The 13006-nt window shown below is 57.3% G+C and overlaps 4 protein-coding genes across 4 annotated transcripts; 1 reads left to right on the top strand and 3 right to left on the bottom strand.

The window, feature by feature from the left end:
• Positions 1 to 129: 129 nt before the first annotated feature.
• Positions 130 to 3769, bottom strand: IE81DRAFT_326141 (P-loop containing nucleoside triphosphate hydrolase protein; the record flags this gene model as incomplete). The annotated part of the gene is made up of 9 exons (XM_025514741.1): positions 3342 to 3769; positions 2992 to 3198; positions 2569 to 2899; positions 2155 to 2482; positions 1913 to 1998; positions 1570 to 1756; positions 1042 to 1437; positions 413 to 865; positions 130 to 253 (listed from the first exon to the last, which is right to left on the bottom strand). Coding segments are annotated over exons 1-9 (2149 nt in total), but the record flags the coding sequence as incomplete, so codon positions are not given.
• A 346-nt stretch (positions 3770 to 4115) lies between these two features.
• IE81DRAFT_326140 (hypothetical protein) lies at positions 4116 to 5873 on the bottom strand. Its single transcript, XM_025514740.1, has 2 exons — positions 5251 to 5873; positions 4116 to 5126 (listed from the first exon to the last, which is right to left on the bottom strand). Exons 1-2 carry the CDS (start codon positions 5502 to 5504, stop codon positions 4340 to 4342), a joined length of 1041 nt encoding a protein of 346 aa, XP_025367003.1. The 5' UTR covers positions 5505 to 5873; the 3' UTR covers positions 4116 to 4339.
• A 190-nt stretch (positions 5874 to 6063) lies between these two features.
• On the top strand, positions 6064 to 9916 carry IE81DRAFT_368774 (hypothetical protein). The gene is made up of 3 exons (XM_025517177.1): positions 6064 to 9115; positions 9212 to 9380; positions 9464 to 9916. The coding sequence occupies exons 1-3, from the start codon at positions 6278 to 6280 to the stop codon at positions 9499 to 9501; spliced, it is 3045 nt and encodes a 1014-aa protein (XP_025367002.1). The 5' UTR covers positions 6064 to 6277; the 3' UTR covers positions 9502 to 9916.
• Positions 9917 to 9958: 42 nt separating this feature from the next.
• Positions 9959 to 11705, bottom strand: IE81DRAFT_294234 (hypothetical protein; the record flags this gene model as incomplete). Its single annotated transcript, XM_025512042.1, has 5 exons — positions 9959 to 10087; positions 10223 to 10568; positions 10663 to 11114; positions 11192 to 11444; positions 11506 to 11705. The coding sequence occupies 5 exons, from the start codon at positions 11703 to 11705 to the stop codon at positions 9959 to 9961; spliced, it is 1380 nt and encodes a 459-aa protein (XP_025367001.1).
• Between the last annotated feature and the right edge of the window lie 1301 nt (positions 11706 to 13006).

Here is a 13006-nt window from a genome sequence, read left to right as displayed (position 1 = left end):
AGAAAAAAAGGGAGGGGGGGTTTGAGCATCGAACGGAATCCTGCATGGCTTTCATTTTTGTTCTTGCGCAGTGGGCGATGTGTGCGAAAGACTGAAGAAGGACCGCCCGCCCGCCTTCCTTCTCGCTCACCTCTTCTACGACCGTCACGTCGCGCATGTACCTCTTGTTCGTCTGCACCACCTCTTGAAAGATGACGTATTTGGATTTGGGTATCCGATCGAACAGGACGGAAGATGGATGTATGTGTAGAGTCTTGCAAGGGGCGCCAACAAACGAAAAAAAAAAAAACAAAAAGTCAGAGAGTCCGGATGACGTGAGGGGTGGGGGCGAGATTGGCAAGTAGCAAGGGGGAGACGGGAGGACCACAGGGAGAGAGAGAAAAAAAAAAAAAAAAAGAGGAGGGCAACTCACCTGACCGGCCCTTATGCTCCTATACCCCCCATCCTCCATCCTCCTCGCCGCATTCTCGAACAAGGCGCTGACCAAGCACCTTCTCAGTCTCCCTTCATCCCCCTCGCAACCCATCCTCGCCTCCCTTTCCCATCCCAAGCGCTTCATCCAGCCCTGCAACTGCTGCCGTATACTGACGGCCCTGGCCAACGCGGCAAAAGCCAACTTGTTCCTCTTGCAAAAGCCTCTGGACGAAGCGCCCACTTGCGGATCGACGAATGCGTCGTAGACGTTCAAGAGGCTCAGATGATCGCCTTCTTCTGCTGTAAACTTGTCCCGAGAGAGCAGGGCGGATGTGTAGGCTGCTGCATCGTTGCGCTTCTCGTCTGGAATGATAAAGGGAGAGGAAACGCTGAGCATAGCTATGACGCTCAAGATTTCCTTTGAGCACTGGAATCGGATAGATTGAAGTAGCTGTGCAAGGGCGAGCGCCCGCGAGGGCGAGGGCGAGGGCGAGCGTGATCAGGGTCAGCGGGCCGAAGCGCAAGGAGAAAGATATCGACTTCCGACACCCATGGCGGGGGCCAAAAGATCCGAACTAGGAAAAAGGAAGCCCCGACGACGACGACGACGACGACCGACGAACGCACCAATTTGCCCATGATGGGATCGAGCGGCAATTCGGCCATTTTCTGCCCATCCGGCGTCAGCCTGGCCCACGCATCCATCGCGCCCAGCACAGCGCACCTCTGCAGCGCGCAGCTCAACAATCTCGTGCTCGGAGCAGGCCACATCCACTCGAACTTCCTGACCAGATCATCCACCCCCAAACTCTTCAGCTGCAGCACCACGCTCGTCAAATCGCTGCGCGATAGTTCGGGAGAGGTGTGCGGCGCCAAGGAGCGAAAGGTGGAGCGCGTATATAGACGTAGAGCTTTGCCCGCAGATGTCCGTCCGGCTCGACCTGATCTTTGAGCGGCCGAGGCTTGAGAGATGGGAAGGATGCATAGACTTTCCGTTCCACTTTCCGGATCGAATAGGCGCATCTGGGTCATACAGGCGCAGGGGATGGCCGTTGCTTTCGCTATGTCAGCCCCCCCATTGCGCCCTTGCTGAACAAGGCCTCGAGGTATGATTGCGCGATGCGCAATCATGCTCGTGCGCTCTTCGCTACGCACCTTGACCAGACCACAATCCACGACGTATCTTATGCCGGGCAGCGTGACGCTAGCTTCGGCAATATTGGTAGCCACCAAGCATCTCCTGCCTCCTCGCGGCGTCGGATCGAACAGGGCCATTTGTTCTTGCGCGCTCAGACCAGCGTGCACGGGAAGGAGGTGCAGCGGCAAAGATCCCTGCGGCAAGCTTGAGTCGCGTCAGAGGGAGCCCGCGCAGGAGTGCCGTCAGCAAGCATTGTGCATTACGAGGGCAGAGAGCAAGCAAGCAAGCAAGCAGGGCCACGATGCGCAGGGGCTAGAGATGAGATGCCTCTGCGCCCTTCCCTGCTGCCGAAGCACTCACGAAATTTGCCTGTCTGCTAGCGCTTGCATGCACGCATCGATCTCTTCTTTGCCGGTGAGGAATACGAGGATATCTCCTCTCGCTTCCTATTCGCAACATTAAAATCGCCCATCGTCGCGATCCGTGCACAACGCATGAATGTGAAGGAGGGGGGGGGGGGGGGGGCGGAAGAGATGAGCCAGACCGCTGGAAGGCGAAGTGCGAAATGACGGACACGCCATGGCGAATGGGAAAACACTCACAGCGAGGTGCAATTGCCACACAGCCTCCACGCTCGCCTTTACGTAATCCTCCACCGCCTCTTGCGCATACGCAATCTCTACTGGAAATGTGCGGCCTTGCAAAGAGAGAATGATGCCATCCTCGACCTCTTCGTTGTTGCTCCTTTGAGTCGTCGTCGTTGCCGCTGTGGTCTTCGCCGCTGCCCCTGCTGCTGCTGCTGCTTGCGCCCCACCCGCCTGCCGCTCTTGGCCAACGTACGGCTTGTCGAGGAAAAAGTTGAGAAACGCTTGGGCGTCTATGGTGGCTGAAGAGACAATGATACGTAGCGAAGGTCTTTTGCGACGTATTCTGAGCGATGCGAGTGCGCGTGTAGGGGGTGGGTGAGTTGAGAGAGGGGCTCAAGCGTGACCGCAGCTCCCCTTGCACAGACGCACTTTTTGAGTAGAATGAGCAGCAAATCGCTGAAAGCGTTTCGCTCGTGCGCCTCATCGATCATGACGACGCTGTACGCGCTCAAGAGCGGATCGCTCATCAGTTCCCTGAAGAGCGTGCCATGCGTCGCATACTTGATGCGCGTCGTGCGAGCATCGTAGTGCCTCTCGAACGGCACAGCGTAGCCCACTTGCGAACCTAGGCTGCACCCTTGTTCGGCCGATACGCGCATGGAGATGGAGAGGCAGCTCAGACGACGCGGTTGAGTGCAGACGATGCTTTGTGCGCGATGAGCGGGTGCCCAACCTGCTTCCAGCAGATATTGAGGGATCTCTGCGTGGGCGTGTGTGTGGGTGGAAGAGTGAGCGCGTAGCGTAGCAGCTTGCCTCGACAGAGCGCACGCATACACACACACCTGCACTCACGCGTAGTCTTGCCGCATCCCGTCTGTCCCACAATGACGACAACACCATACCTCTGCACAGCATACAAGATCCTCTCCTTCTGTTCGTAAATAGGCAACGCTTTCCTCTCCTCTTGCAGACTCCTGCTGCTGCTGTTGATGGCAGACGCGTGTTGAAAGGCCGATTCTGCTTCTTCGGAAGAAGCGCCGATACGATCGGCTGATGAACCTGCACGATGAGAAGGATGGGGAGACGCAAGGAGGGAGGGGAACGTCAGCCTTTGAATGGGGTCCAGATCCACATCCCTCCCAGCCTTCCACCCATTGGCAGCGCAATGTAATCCCCCATCCGCTCCCTCCAGCAAAACCTACCAGGCTGAGCTGTTCCAGGTTTCCAAAACGTCGACATTTTCTTAGGGTGTACGTCGTGCTGCCCGCCGAGCAAGAGCAGTATGGAGCGAATGCGTGGCTTAAGACCCCGATGCGAGGCTGGAGCTGGAGCCTGATGAGTAGGGCTCTGATTCGAATGGGGTAGGTAAATATGGTTCAGTGACACCGCTTCCGCTCCCCTTCGATGTCCCGTCCTGTCATGTCATGTCCTGTCGTGTCCTGTCCTTGAAATTTGCTGCTCGTGCGATGCGCGAGTAGATGGTATGTTCAAAAGAGTTGCATCTCCATCAGCTCTGGCCGCGCAGTCACGATGGCAGCGTCAAGCATCGTAAAGGTGACGGACGGTGAGGCGAAAGGTGAAAGGTGAGTGACTCGGATGCAGCGCCTTCCCCCGCACAAAGTCAGAAGAGTCACAAAGTGGAGAGAGTCAGGCAACGAACGCAGCACCAGCAGGCACTGGGCAGCCAGGCAGGCAGGCGTGTGGCGAAGACCTCGCTTCACATATGCAGTTTGGTAGGCCGGCCGCCATCTCCACGGACCGCCGGCCAGTATGCATGCATGCATGATTGATTGGCTCGCCGAATCCACGTGATTGCACGTCCCCCTCACCCACGATCCTCACCCGAGCAGGTACAACAGCAGCAATCAGAATTAAATTGGAGCGCAAATCCCTGATTCAGGTGGGACGGCGAATGTACAAATACATGAGTGGATGCATATAAATGCAGGGATAGAGAGAGAGAGAGAGAGAGAGAGAGAGAGAGAGAGAGAGAGAGAGGGAGAGAGGGAGAGAGAGAGAGGGAGAGGGAGAGGGAGAGGGAGAGGGAGAAAAGGAGCAGGACGCATCGGCTCGACGATCGGAATCCAAACACATGTAGAAGGGCCCGCATGCGCACACACCAAATCAGTAGCTCATCCATCGCACCGCACCGCACCGCACCCGCGATCCCCCACCTCTCGCCCCTTTCGCTCTCTCTTTTTCACATTCTCATCCTCTTGGCAGAAGGTTGAGGTCCCATGCCCTGTTTCTTCCTCTTTCTCTCCTCCTCCTCAGCCATGATCCTCTCCGCAGCAGTCAGCGCGGGTCTCGCATGTCCCGATCCCTTCGTCTGCGCAGTCACAGTCGCCCCGCTCGTGCTCGCGCTCTTGAAAACGTTTGATCGACTGCTTGCGCCGCCGCCGCCATTCTTGAGAGGGTTGGAAATGAGGCCTAGCTTGAATGGCTTGGCAGCCGACGTGGAGCTGGTCGATGTGCCTGCTGGCGCATTGGAACTAGAGCCATTGTCGACCGGGTGGTTAGCGCTCGGTGCATCGGGCTTACGGTCTGCCTCTCCTTCCGCCACCTTGGCTTTCAGACCGATGCCAATCTTGATGGGAGCATTTCCATCTCTTTGCAGCTCCAGTCTGCCGATTTCGGGTCGCTGTTCCTTCTGCTCCGCATCTTTCGCCTCTTCTCCACCTCCACCACCCGCTTTAGCCCTCTCGATTTGCTCCTTTAAAAATTTCCTCTCCCTCGTCTCCTCATCCACCTTGGCCCTGTTCATTTTCAGCAGGGCATCCTGTCTAGCCAACGCAGCCGGCGAATTATCCACCCACTCTATCCACCAACCCTTCTCGTTTTCTTCCGCTCTCACAATGCCTTCCCTTCCCAGATGCTTTACAAACTGCGACAAAGATTGCCACTGCGTCGCGTTCATGTGAAGATGGTGTCGCTCTTGAATGTACTCCTGATACACTTGATTCGCTCGAACTCTGCGCGTGCCGAACCTGAAATTCAAGCGCATACATTCGGAGCACGAGTGAAGGTGTAGCGCTGTCAGCCAAGGATGTCGATCTCTCTCCACGTTCCAACGCGACACGGCCCACGCGCCGAACCGCGCACCACACTCACCTCCTACTGAGCAGCGCCACAAACTCCTTTTGAAATTGATCCGAGAATCGATCGATGGTCTTTGCCGCATTGCTTCCTCCTCCAATCGCCGCAATCTGTCTCAGATGGCTCTCGCTCTCGATGTGATTCTTGTAGCCATTCTCATCTCTGCAAGCTTTGGAGCAGATTTGACAGTAGAAACGTAGCTTGGTCAGTCCTTTGGCTTTGATGCTGTTCGATACGGCTTTGATGCTGCCTGCTTCTGCTCGAGGCATGCTGAGATGTGGGGATGGCGCGTGGCGAGGTGGAGCAGCGAGCAGCCAGGGCACAGGGTCGGCGGTGAGGCTGTTAGAAAGTCCGCCAATGGAGCGATGAGGCGAGCGAGCCGGCGAGTGAGATGCCTTGGCGCTGTGTGCACGATGTAGAAGGAGTACAAGAGCCCAAAAGACTGGACGGATGGATGCTGTAAGCTGGGACAACCGATGTTCTCGCGCGCCGCCGTGGTCCAAGTGTTGGAGATGGAGCGCGCGGAATCGAGATCGCGACCGTGGACGTGAACGGCTCACGTGACCACCCGCCGCGCAGGCCCGCATAACATGGATGACTGCATGATCGCGTGACCAATGCACGATGCAGCGTGCCTGATGTTGTGCTGGGCGCTTTGCTGGCTCGCGCAGCACTGGCGGAGGCGCAGACATGCGAGTGGACGAGAAGAAAGTGCTGGGAAGGTGGCACGCACACACGCGCACGCCTTCGGCGATTCCATGCGACCGGGAAGAGTCACAGTCAGAAGACGAGTGTGATGAGCCATGCACGCTCACCATGCAGGCGAGATGGAGAAGGAGCAGCAGCAGGCAGGCAGGCAGACACACATGCATCCGTCCAACTCGAGTGAGGAGGGCAGCTCTCAGTCACGCATGTTCACACATACCATCACACAATCAGCAGCAGCAGCAGCATACACTGAACCTCGGTCGATCATTTCAGTGCGCATACAAGCCCCGCAAATCGCTTCGATCAATCAGCTCACACCCCTCGCAGCACCAACATGGCCACCTCTGCAGCAACGGCAACCGCAACGGCATCCTCGCCAGCATCAGCAGCAGCAGCAGCAGGCGCTGCCGGTACCTCTGCCAACCCGCTCCAAGGTGGGGTGGTGCGCTCGGTGCTGAGCGGTGACACTGTGGTGGTGCGGCCGAAGGGCGTAGGTGTAGCTGTACCGAGCAGCGAGTCGCTAATCCACATTGCTGGCATAGCAGCTCCTCGAATGGGCAGTCGAGAGAGGGAGGATGAGCCTCAGGCATTCGCTTCCAGGGAATATCTGCGTCAACTCCTCGTCGGCAGGGAGATCCGTTGGAGGCAGGAGTACACCGTTCCCGTCACGGGCGGCAACCCTCGCGTATTCGCTCACGTCTTTTTACCCCCCGAAGCACCTGGAAAGCCGGACACCAACGTCTCCCACAAGGTCCTCGCGGCTGGTTATGCAAAGGTGCACGATAGCAATACCAGGCGCAACACCAGCTCTACGCCCGAAGAGGAGGAGGAGGGAGGCTGGAAGTCCATCCAGCGCAAAGTGCAAGAAGAGGCTCAAGCCAACGCGAATGGGCTGTGGGGACCGGACGACCTCTTGCGCGTGGACTACAACATGCCGGTGGACAGCGCGAGCTTTTTGGCAGAGTGGAAGGGCAAGGAGATCGATAGCGTGGTGGAGCAGGTGAGGGATGGCAGCATGATCCGCGTGAGACTCTTTTTGGGTGCGCGTCATCATCAGATCATCAATCTGAGCTTGGCTGGCGTCAAAGCTCCTCGCGTCACCGGAGGCGGTGGACCAGCTTCCAACAACGATCCCAGCGAACCTTTTGGCGAGGAATCCAAGTTCTTTGTCGAGTCGCGCTTGATGCAGCGCAACGTCAAGATTCAGCTACTCAGCATGCCTGCACCCACCGCACCCACACCTTTTGCCGCCACCTCTTCCAGCGCTCCAGCTCAGCTGCAGACCGCAACGGTGCTCATCGGTACAGCGCTACATCCAGTCGGAGACATTGCGCAATTCTTGCTCTCCGCTGGTCTGGCCAGGGTGGTGGATTGGCACAGCGGCATGCTGCAAGGACGCATCGAAGGGTACAGAAACGCCGAACGTTCAGCCAAGGAGAAGAGAGCGGGAATGTGGAAGAATTGGCAGCCAGCTTCGAGCCAAACGAATGGTGCAGGCGCAGGTCACGCAGCTTCTGCATCTTCCAACCCTTCGGCTGCGACGCTCCCGCGCAACTTTGACGCCGTCGTGACGCGCATCGTCAGCGGAGATACGGTCCATGTCAAGCGCGACGATGCCAATGCGCAAGAGGAACGCATCTACCTATCGTCCATTCGCCAGCCTCAGCCTAAAGATGAGGCGCAGGCGGGCTACGCGCACGAGGCGCGCGAGTTTCTTCGAAAGCGTCTCATCGGAAAGCCCGTCAGAGTCCAAATCGACTACATCAAGAGGGGAGACGGTCAAAATGAGGAGCGTCGCTGCGCCACCATCCTTACGACGACGGGAAGCAAAGAGACGAAAGGCGCATCCGTCGGCGAGCTGCTGATCCAGCGAGGATTGGCCACCGTGATGAGGCACCGCAGGGACGACGAGCAGCGATCCCCAGAGTTTGACAAGCTGGTCTTGGCGGAGTCTGTCGCCGTTGCGGAAAAGAAGGGCATGCACTCGGGCAAGAAGACCGAAGCTCCAAAGTACGTCGATGCGTCGGAAAATGCTGGCAAGGCCAACAGCTACCTCCTGGCGCTAAAGAGGGGAGCCAGACTGAACGCGATCGTGGACTTTGTGGCTAGCGCATCGAGATTCAGGGTGCTCGTGCCTAGAGAAGGAGCGCGCATCGTTCTGGTGCTAGCTGGCATCAAGGCGCCGCGAACGGCTAGAGGACCTAGTGAGAAGGACGAAGCTTTTGGACGAGAGGCCTACGACTTGAGCACTAAGCTAGCCAATCAGAGGGATGTGGAGGTGTCAGTGGACAGCATCGACAAGGCTGGAGGCTTTATCGGAGCGCTGTACCTCAACAAGACCGACAATCTCGCCGTTCTGCTCGTCCAGCAGGGACTGGCTAGCGTGCACGCTTATTCTGCAGAGAATTTGCCTTACGGCCCGCAACTGTTCGAAGCTGAGAAGAGGGCAAAAGCGAGCAAGCTGGGACTGTGGAAAGACTGGACTGGAGAGGCGGAAGAAGGCGCCTCTGCAAGCACCAATGGAGTCCATGGCTCCGCACCCACCCCCACCTCGTCCTCTGCTGGCTCTTTCAAAGGTTGGGGAGGAGCTGCTGCGGCACCCGTTCCGAGTGTCACGACGGCTCGAGACGAGTACGTGGATGTGGTCATCTCGGATGTTCGGGGAGACGCGGGCAAATCGCAGCCCTTTGCTTTTTCGGTGCAAGTGCTGGACAGCAACATTCCGGCACTGGAGAGCATGCAGAGGGCGCTGAACGCCGCTGCTCCAGCTCCTGCGCCTGCTGCCTTCGCACCGCGCTCGGGCGAACTGGTGCTAGCCAAGTTTTCGGGCGATGGGGCGTGGTATCGCGCGCAAGTGCTTCGTGCGCATCCGGCAGCCAAGAATGCAGAGACGGTCATGATAGACTACGGATCGCTGGATCTGGTACCTTTTGCCGACCTTCGACCGCTCGATGCTGCAAAGTACGGCAAGGCCAAATTGGCACCCATGGCGCAGAATGCGAGATTGAGCTTTGTGAAATTGTTCGAAGGTGCTCAGGCTATCGGAAAGAGCGCAGAGGTGGACGAGTATGCCCTCGAGGCGCTCGATAGGTTCAGAGAGTACGAAGGAAGAAAGTTGATCGCTAACATCGACGTGAGAGAGACGGGCAATAATGCTTCTTTGCACCTTACAGTGAGTCTCGTTTGCCCTCCTCCCCAAAAGGATCGTATTGGCTGGGCAGAGCTCTCGTGCTCATGCGAGCCCGACTCGAACTTTTTTGCTTTGCAGCTGTATGATCCGGAGAGCGCGACGACCAGTCCGGAAGCTTGCATCAATGCTGATCTGGTCCGAGAAGGCTGGGCATTGCCAGACAAGAAGCTGGCCTACTGGAAGTCCAGACCGGCCATGATCAAAGCAGTGGAGGATGCGTCTGCGGACGCTAGAAGGTTGCACAGAGGTGAGTTTGGCAGATGTTTGCTCATCGTCGCAAACATCCTGCCCCCCGCCGGAGCAAACGCTTACGATTTCCTCCTTTGGTAGGCATCTTTGAGCTCGGAGACCCTACTGGCGACGACTAGACCTTCCTTCGCTTTGCCTCGAAGCTCCACACTCTCCGCGCCCCCTGCATCCATTTTTTTTTTACAAAGTGTTTGCCCAAAACCCCACCCCTCACTCTACGCAAACTCGTCAAAATAAGGGCGCAGCTGCATTCGCGCCGCAGCTGCAAGTCCACTTCAACACGCATAAAGAACAAAATGATCTTGAAATCTACACAACCATCAAAGAGCAAAACGCAATGCATCTCATCAGCACGCGAGCATCTCCCGACTGCATTCAAGATTGGCGTGTGATGCAACGTTCGATGCGTGCGATGTACGTGCGCGCGCAAACATCTCGTCCTTGCCTGTGCTGATTATTCGCTCAAGTAGGTACTTTAGGGCAAGGGGGTCTTAATGCCGGCCATCGCCGGCGCCGGGCGACTTTGTCAAGGAGAATGGGGGGGGGGGGGGGGGGGGGGAAACGGCACACGTGGATCTATGAGTGACGCGGCGTCATATCTTCCATCTTCTGCCACCTAGTCTCTCGCCGAGTTGCCAAGAACGCATCGGCATCATCGTCAGGTCCGCGCCAAGCGTGTTTCTGGGTAGGCACGAGGTTCGTAACCTTTTGCACAGCAGGGGGGCGCGCAAACAATGGGGGAAGGAGGGGTGGGAAGGAGGGGGCGCAAATCAGCACGCTTCGAGTCACACGTTTCTAATTCGCGCTCAAGAAAAAAAAAACAAAAACAAAAGAACTCACGCAGTATCGCTTGCCGAGCTCCAATCCGAGCTCGTTGAGCTGCTCCACATCCCAGACTGTCAGCTGCACTCCCCTCTTGCTCCGAGGTCTGCGTCCCTTCCAAACGTCGGGTCGATCGACAGGCTCTGCTCCCGCATCTCTGAATCTGATGATCCTAAAGCTCCTCGAGCGGCGAGGGGGGCAGATTCGTGCCAACCGAGTCTCCAATTCGACTTGTGCCTGTCTTTTCAGATCTTCAAGACGATTTGCCGCGAGCTCAGCTAGAGCGCTGAGCACGCTCTTTGGCACGTGTCCAATGTGAAGCTTGGCGCTGCAGAGCTGCTCAAAATAATCTTCGAGCTCATCGCTAGGTACTGCGGCAGCACAATACAATGGAAGAGCAGGAGGCGCGGCTGAGCTGTGTTGGCGCTTTGTTGGTGGCGCTCTTCACATTCGCGGACTTACTCGAGTGGGAAATTTGTGCATCATAACTCGCCTCGTGAGCCAGCTCGTGCAGAGCGCTGCCCAAAGAAGCCAAGTCATCGAGTCTGGCCTGAGCTTCGTCTTCGAGACGAGTCCTGGCATCTGCCAGCTTTTGCATCCAAGCCTGTCTCTGCTCCTCTTCTTCCGCCTCGCTGCGCACATTGGTCATGGTGATGGCTTGACCAGCATCGCCTCCACCTCTATCGGCAGAGTCGATGTAGCCGATAGGAAATAGGCGCGTTACGATAATTTCCATGCGAGGCACGACACCCCCTCGCGCATTGAGACTCCGCAAAGTCGCGACGAATGGTTTCCCAACGAAACCCAAACGCGCATCCCAGCGGGCCAAGGCGGTGCCGTTTGAATTGAGGGTGAGCGAGGAGATATTTAAACCTTTGAGCACTTCCACCGGCTCTGGAGAGCCATCGCGCTGGATAGGCGTTTTTTTGACGTCAGAGCACGTCGGACAAGCACCTCGTCCAGCCTTGGCAAGGCAGCGCAACTCACCCTTGCACCAGAGATGGACAACTTCACTCCTACTTTGATGAGGCCTCTGAGCACAGCTCGGCGCATCGGCTCATCGATCGTTGCTCGAATGCGATACCAGCCATCGGTGAGTTCCAGAAAAGGAGCCTCATCCGCCTCCAAATCCTTTGCAATCGACCAGACGCAGAGAATCATGGGACGACCCGACGCGGAATCTTGTTCCTGTATGCGTTTGACTGCCGAGCGTTGAGCCAGATTGACTTCACGCTCGTATCTGGACGCAAAAGGATCCGACATGAGCACGGCACCGGACCCGCACAACACGTTCCGCTCACCGATACGAGAGCTGATTTAGCATCTCTTTGCCGGTGAACATGCTTTCATGACGATCAGGCTCGTGGCGCGTAATGGCGGCCATCTTCCACAATATGAGCAACCAGTGGTTCTTGACCCACTCTAGGTCGACATGAACCGCACGCCTTTGATGCAAAGCATCGAGAGCTTGCTGAGGACCAAAGCTTGAGCCGTCTGGCATGTCAAACTCAAACTCGATGCCCCGTGCAGGTTGATCAAGAATCACCGGTACCTCGTCAAACATTTGTCGTATCTTCTTTGCGCTGGTGCTCTCCGGCTTGATTCCCCTCTGCTGCATGCTTTGACGCTTCGCCGAGTGAGTGGAGAGGTCGAAAAGGGCCTCGCCTTTTGCAGGCCGCTTCGTTTTGCTCGAGACCGCGTACTCGTGACCCACAACGGTACCGCTAGGTCTCGCGTACGCTATCGGTATGTCGAACAACCCGTCCGGCCTGCTTCTTTGGACGCTCGGAGAGGCAGAGGCAGCGGACAAGCCGACTCTTGAGCTCGAGGTGGCCAACTTTGAAGCAGAGGCCGAAGTGGCTTGACCAGGTGGTCTTTTGAAAGGAGACTGAAATTTTGGACGTCCGGCTGGATTTCGACCAAGAGAGGTGCGAGGCGTAATTCCGAGCGCTATACGGGTGGCGGAGGAAGGCGCACTGAATGGAAAGGGCAAGGCAGAGGTAGAGGCAGGCCGATTTTGAGGTGTCGGCCTCGGCGTGGACCCAGATCGGGGTATTGAAAAGCCTAGATTGTTGCCAGCCACATGCTCCGTCCGGCCGACAGCCTGTGGCGCTGGAGAGGCCCCATCGGTGCTTGCGGTGCGCGACCCCATCTTCGGCTTGGCTGGAGTCACATACTCCTTCTCGGTGCTTGTCAGAGCGGCATGTTGGAAAGGCATGTTTTCGTTCGTCGTCTCAGCTAAGGGCATCCTGGGCCGGGACGGGGTAGCGAGGGCGGCAGCAGGCGGTGCGGGCTTGGACCGAGCCGCAAGCGAAGTGGTCGTTGTCGTTGCGACTCCTGCTTTGAAGTCGTCGTCATCCATGTCAAGAAAGCGCGCTCTGGCTGCCTCAAGTACAGCGGCGCTCGGCATCGCAAAAGCTTTGCCGCGCCCAGTCGAAAATCCGCCGCCCACCACTGAGGTAGTGAAGCCATAGTTGGGTCCACCGTCCCGCTTCAACTTGGAACTCGCAGCTTCACCTGGATCACCGTCAAGAATTTCGGCATCAAAGTCGAAATCGACGCCTTCGAGGTCAGCAAACAAGTCCGGATCCAGACTGAACTCGTCGTCCGAATCGCCAAAGGACTGCTTCGCTTTACTAGCCGGTGCATGCTGCAGCTCCCCAGGAGGCTTCGCAGCACTCGTCGATCTAGCGCTGCGAGCTCGCTTGAAAGCGCGAGCGACGACGGCAGGAGAAGCATCCGGTGCCAGTTGACTGCGAGTCTGACTGTCGATCACAGGATGTGGCGAGCACATTCGCTTGG

This window comes from Ceraceosorus guamensis (genome assembly GCF_003144195.1).
Source record: "Ceraceosorus guamensis strain MCA 4658 unplaced genomic scaffold IE81scaffold_92, whole genome shotgun sequence".
Taxonomy (NCBI): domain Eukaryota; kingdom Fungi; phylum Basidiomycota; class Exobasidiomycetes; order Ceraceosorales; family Ceraceosoraceae; genus Ceraceosorus; species Ceraceosorus guamensis.
Note: the sequence above shows the minus strand (reverse complement) of the source record. Positions and strands in the feature narration are given on the sequence as shown.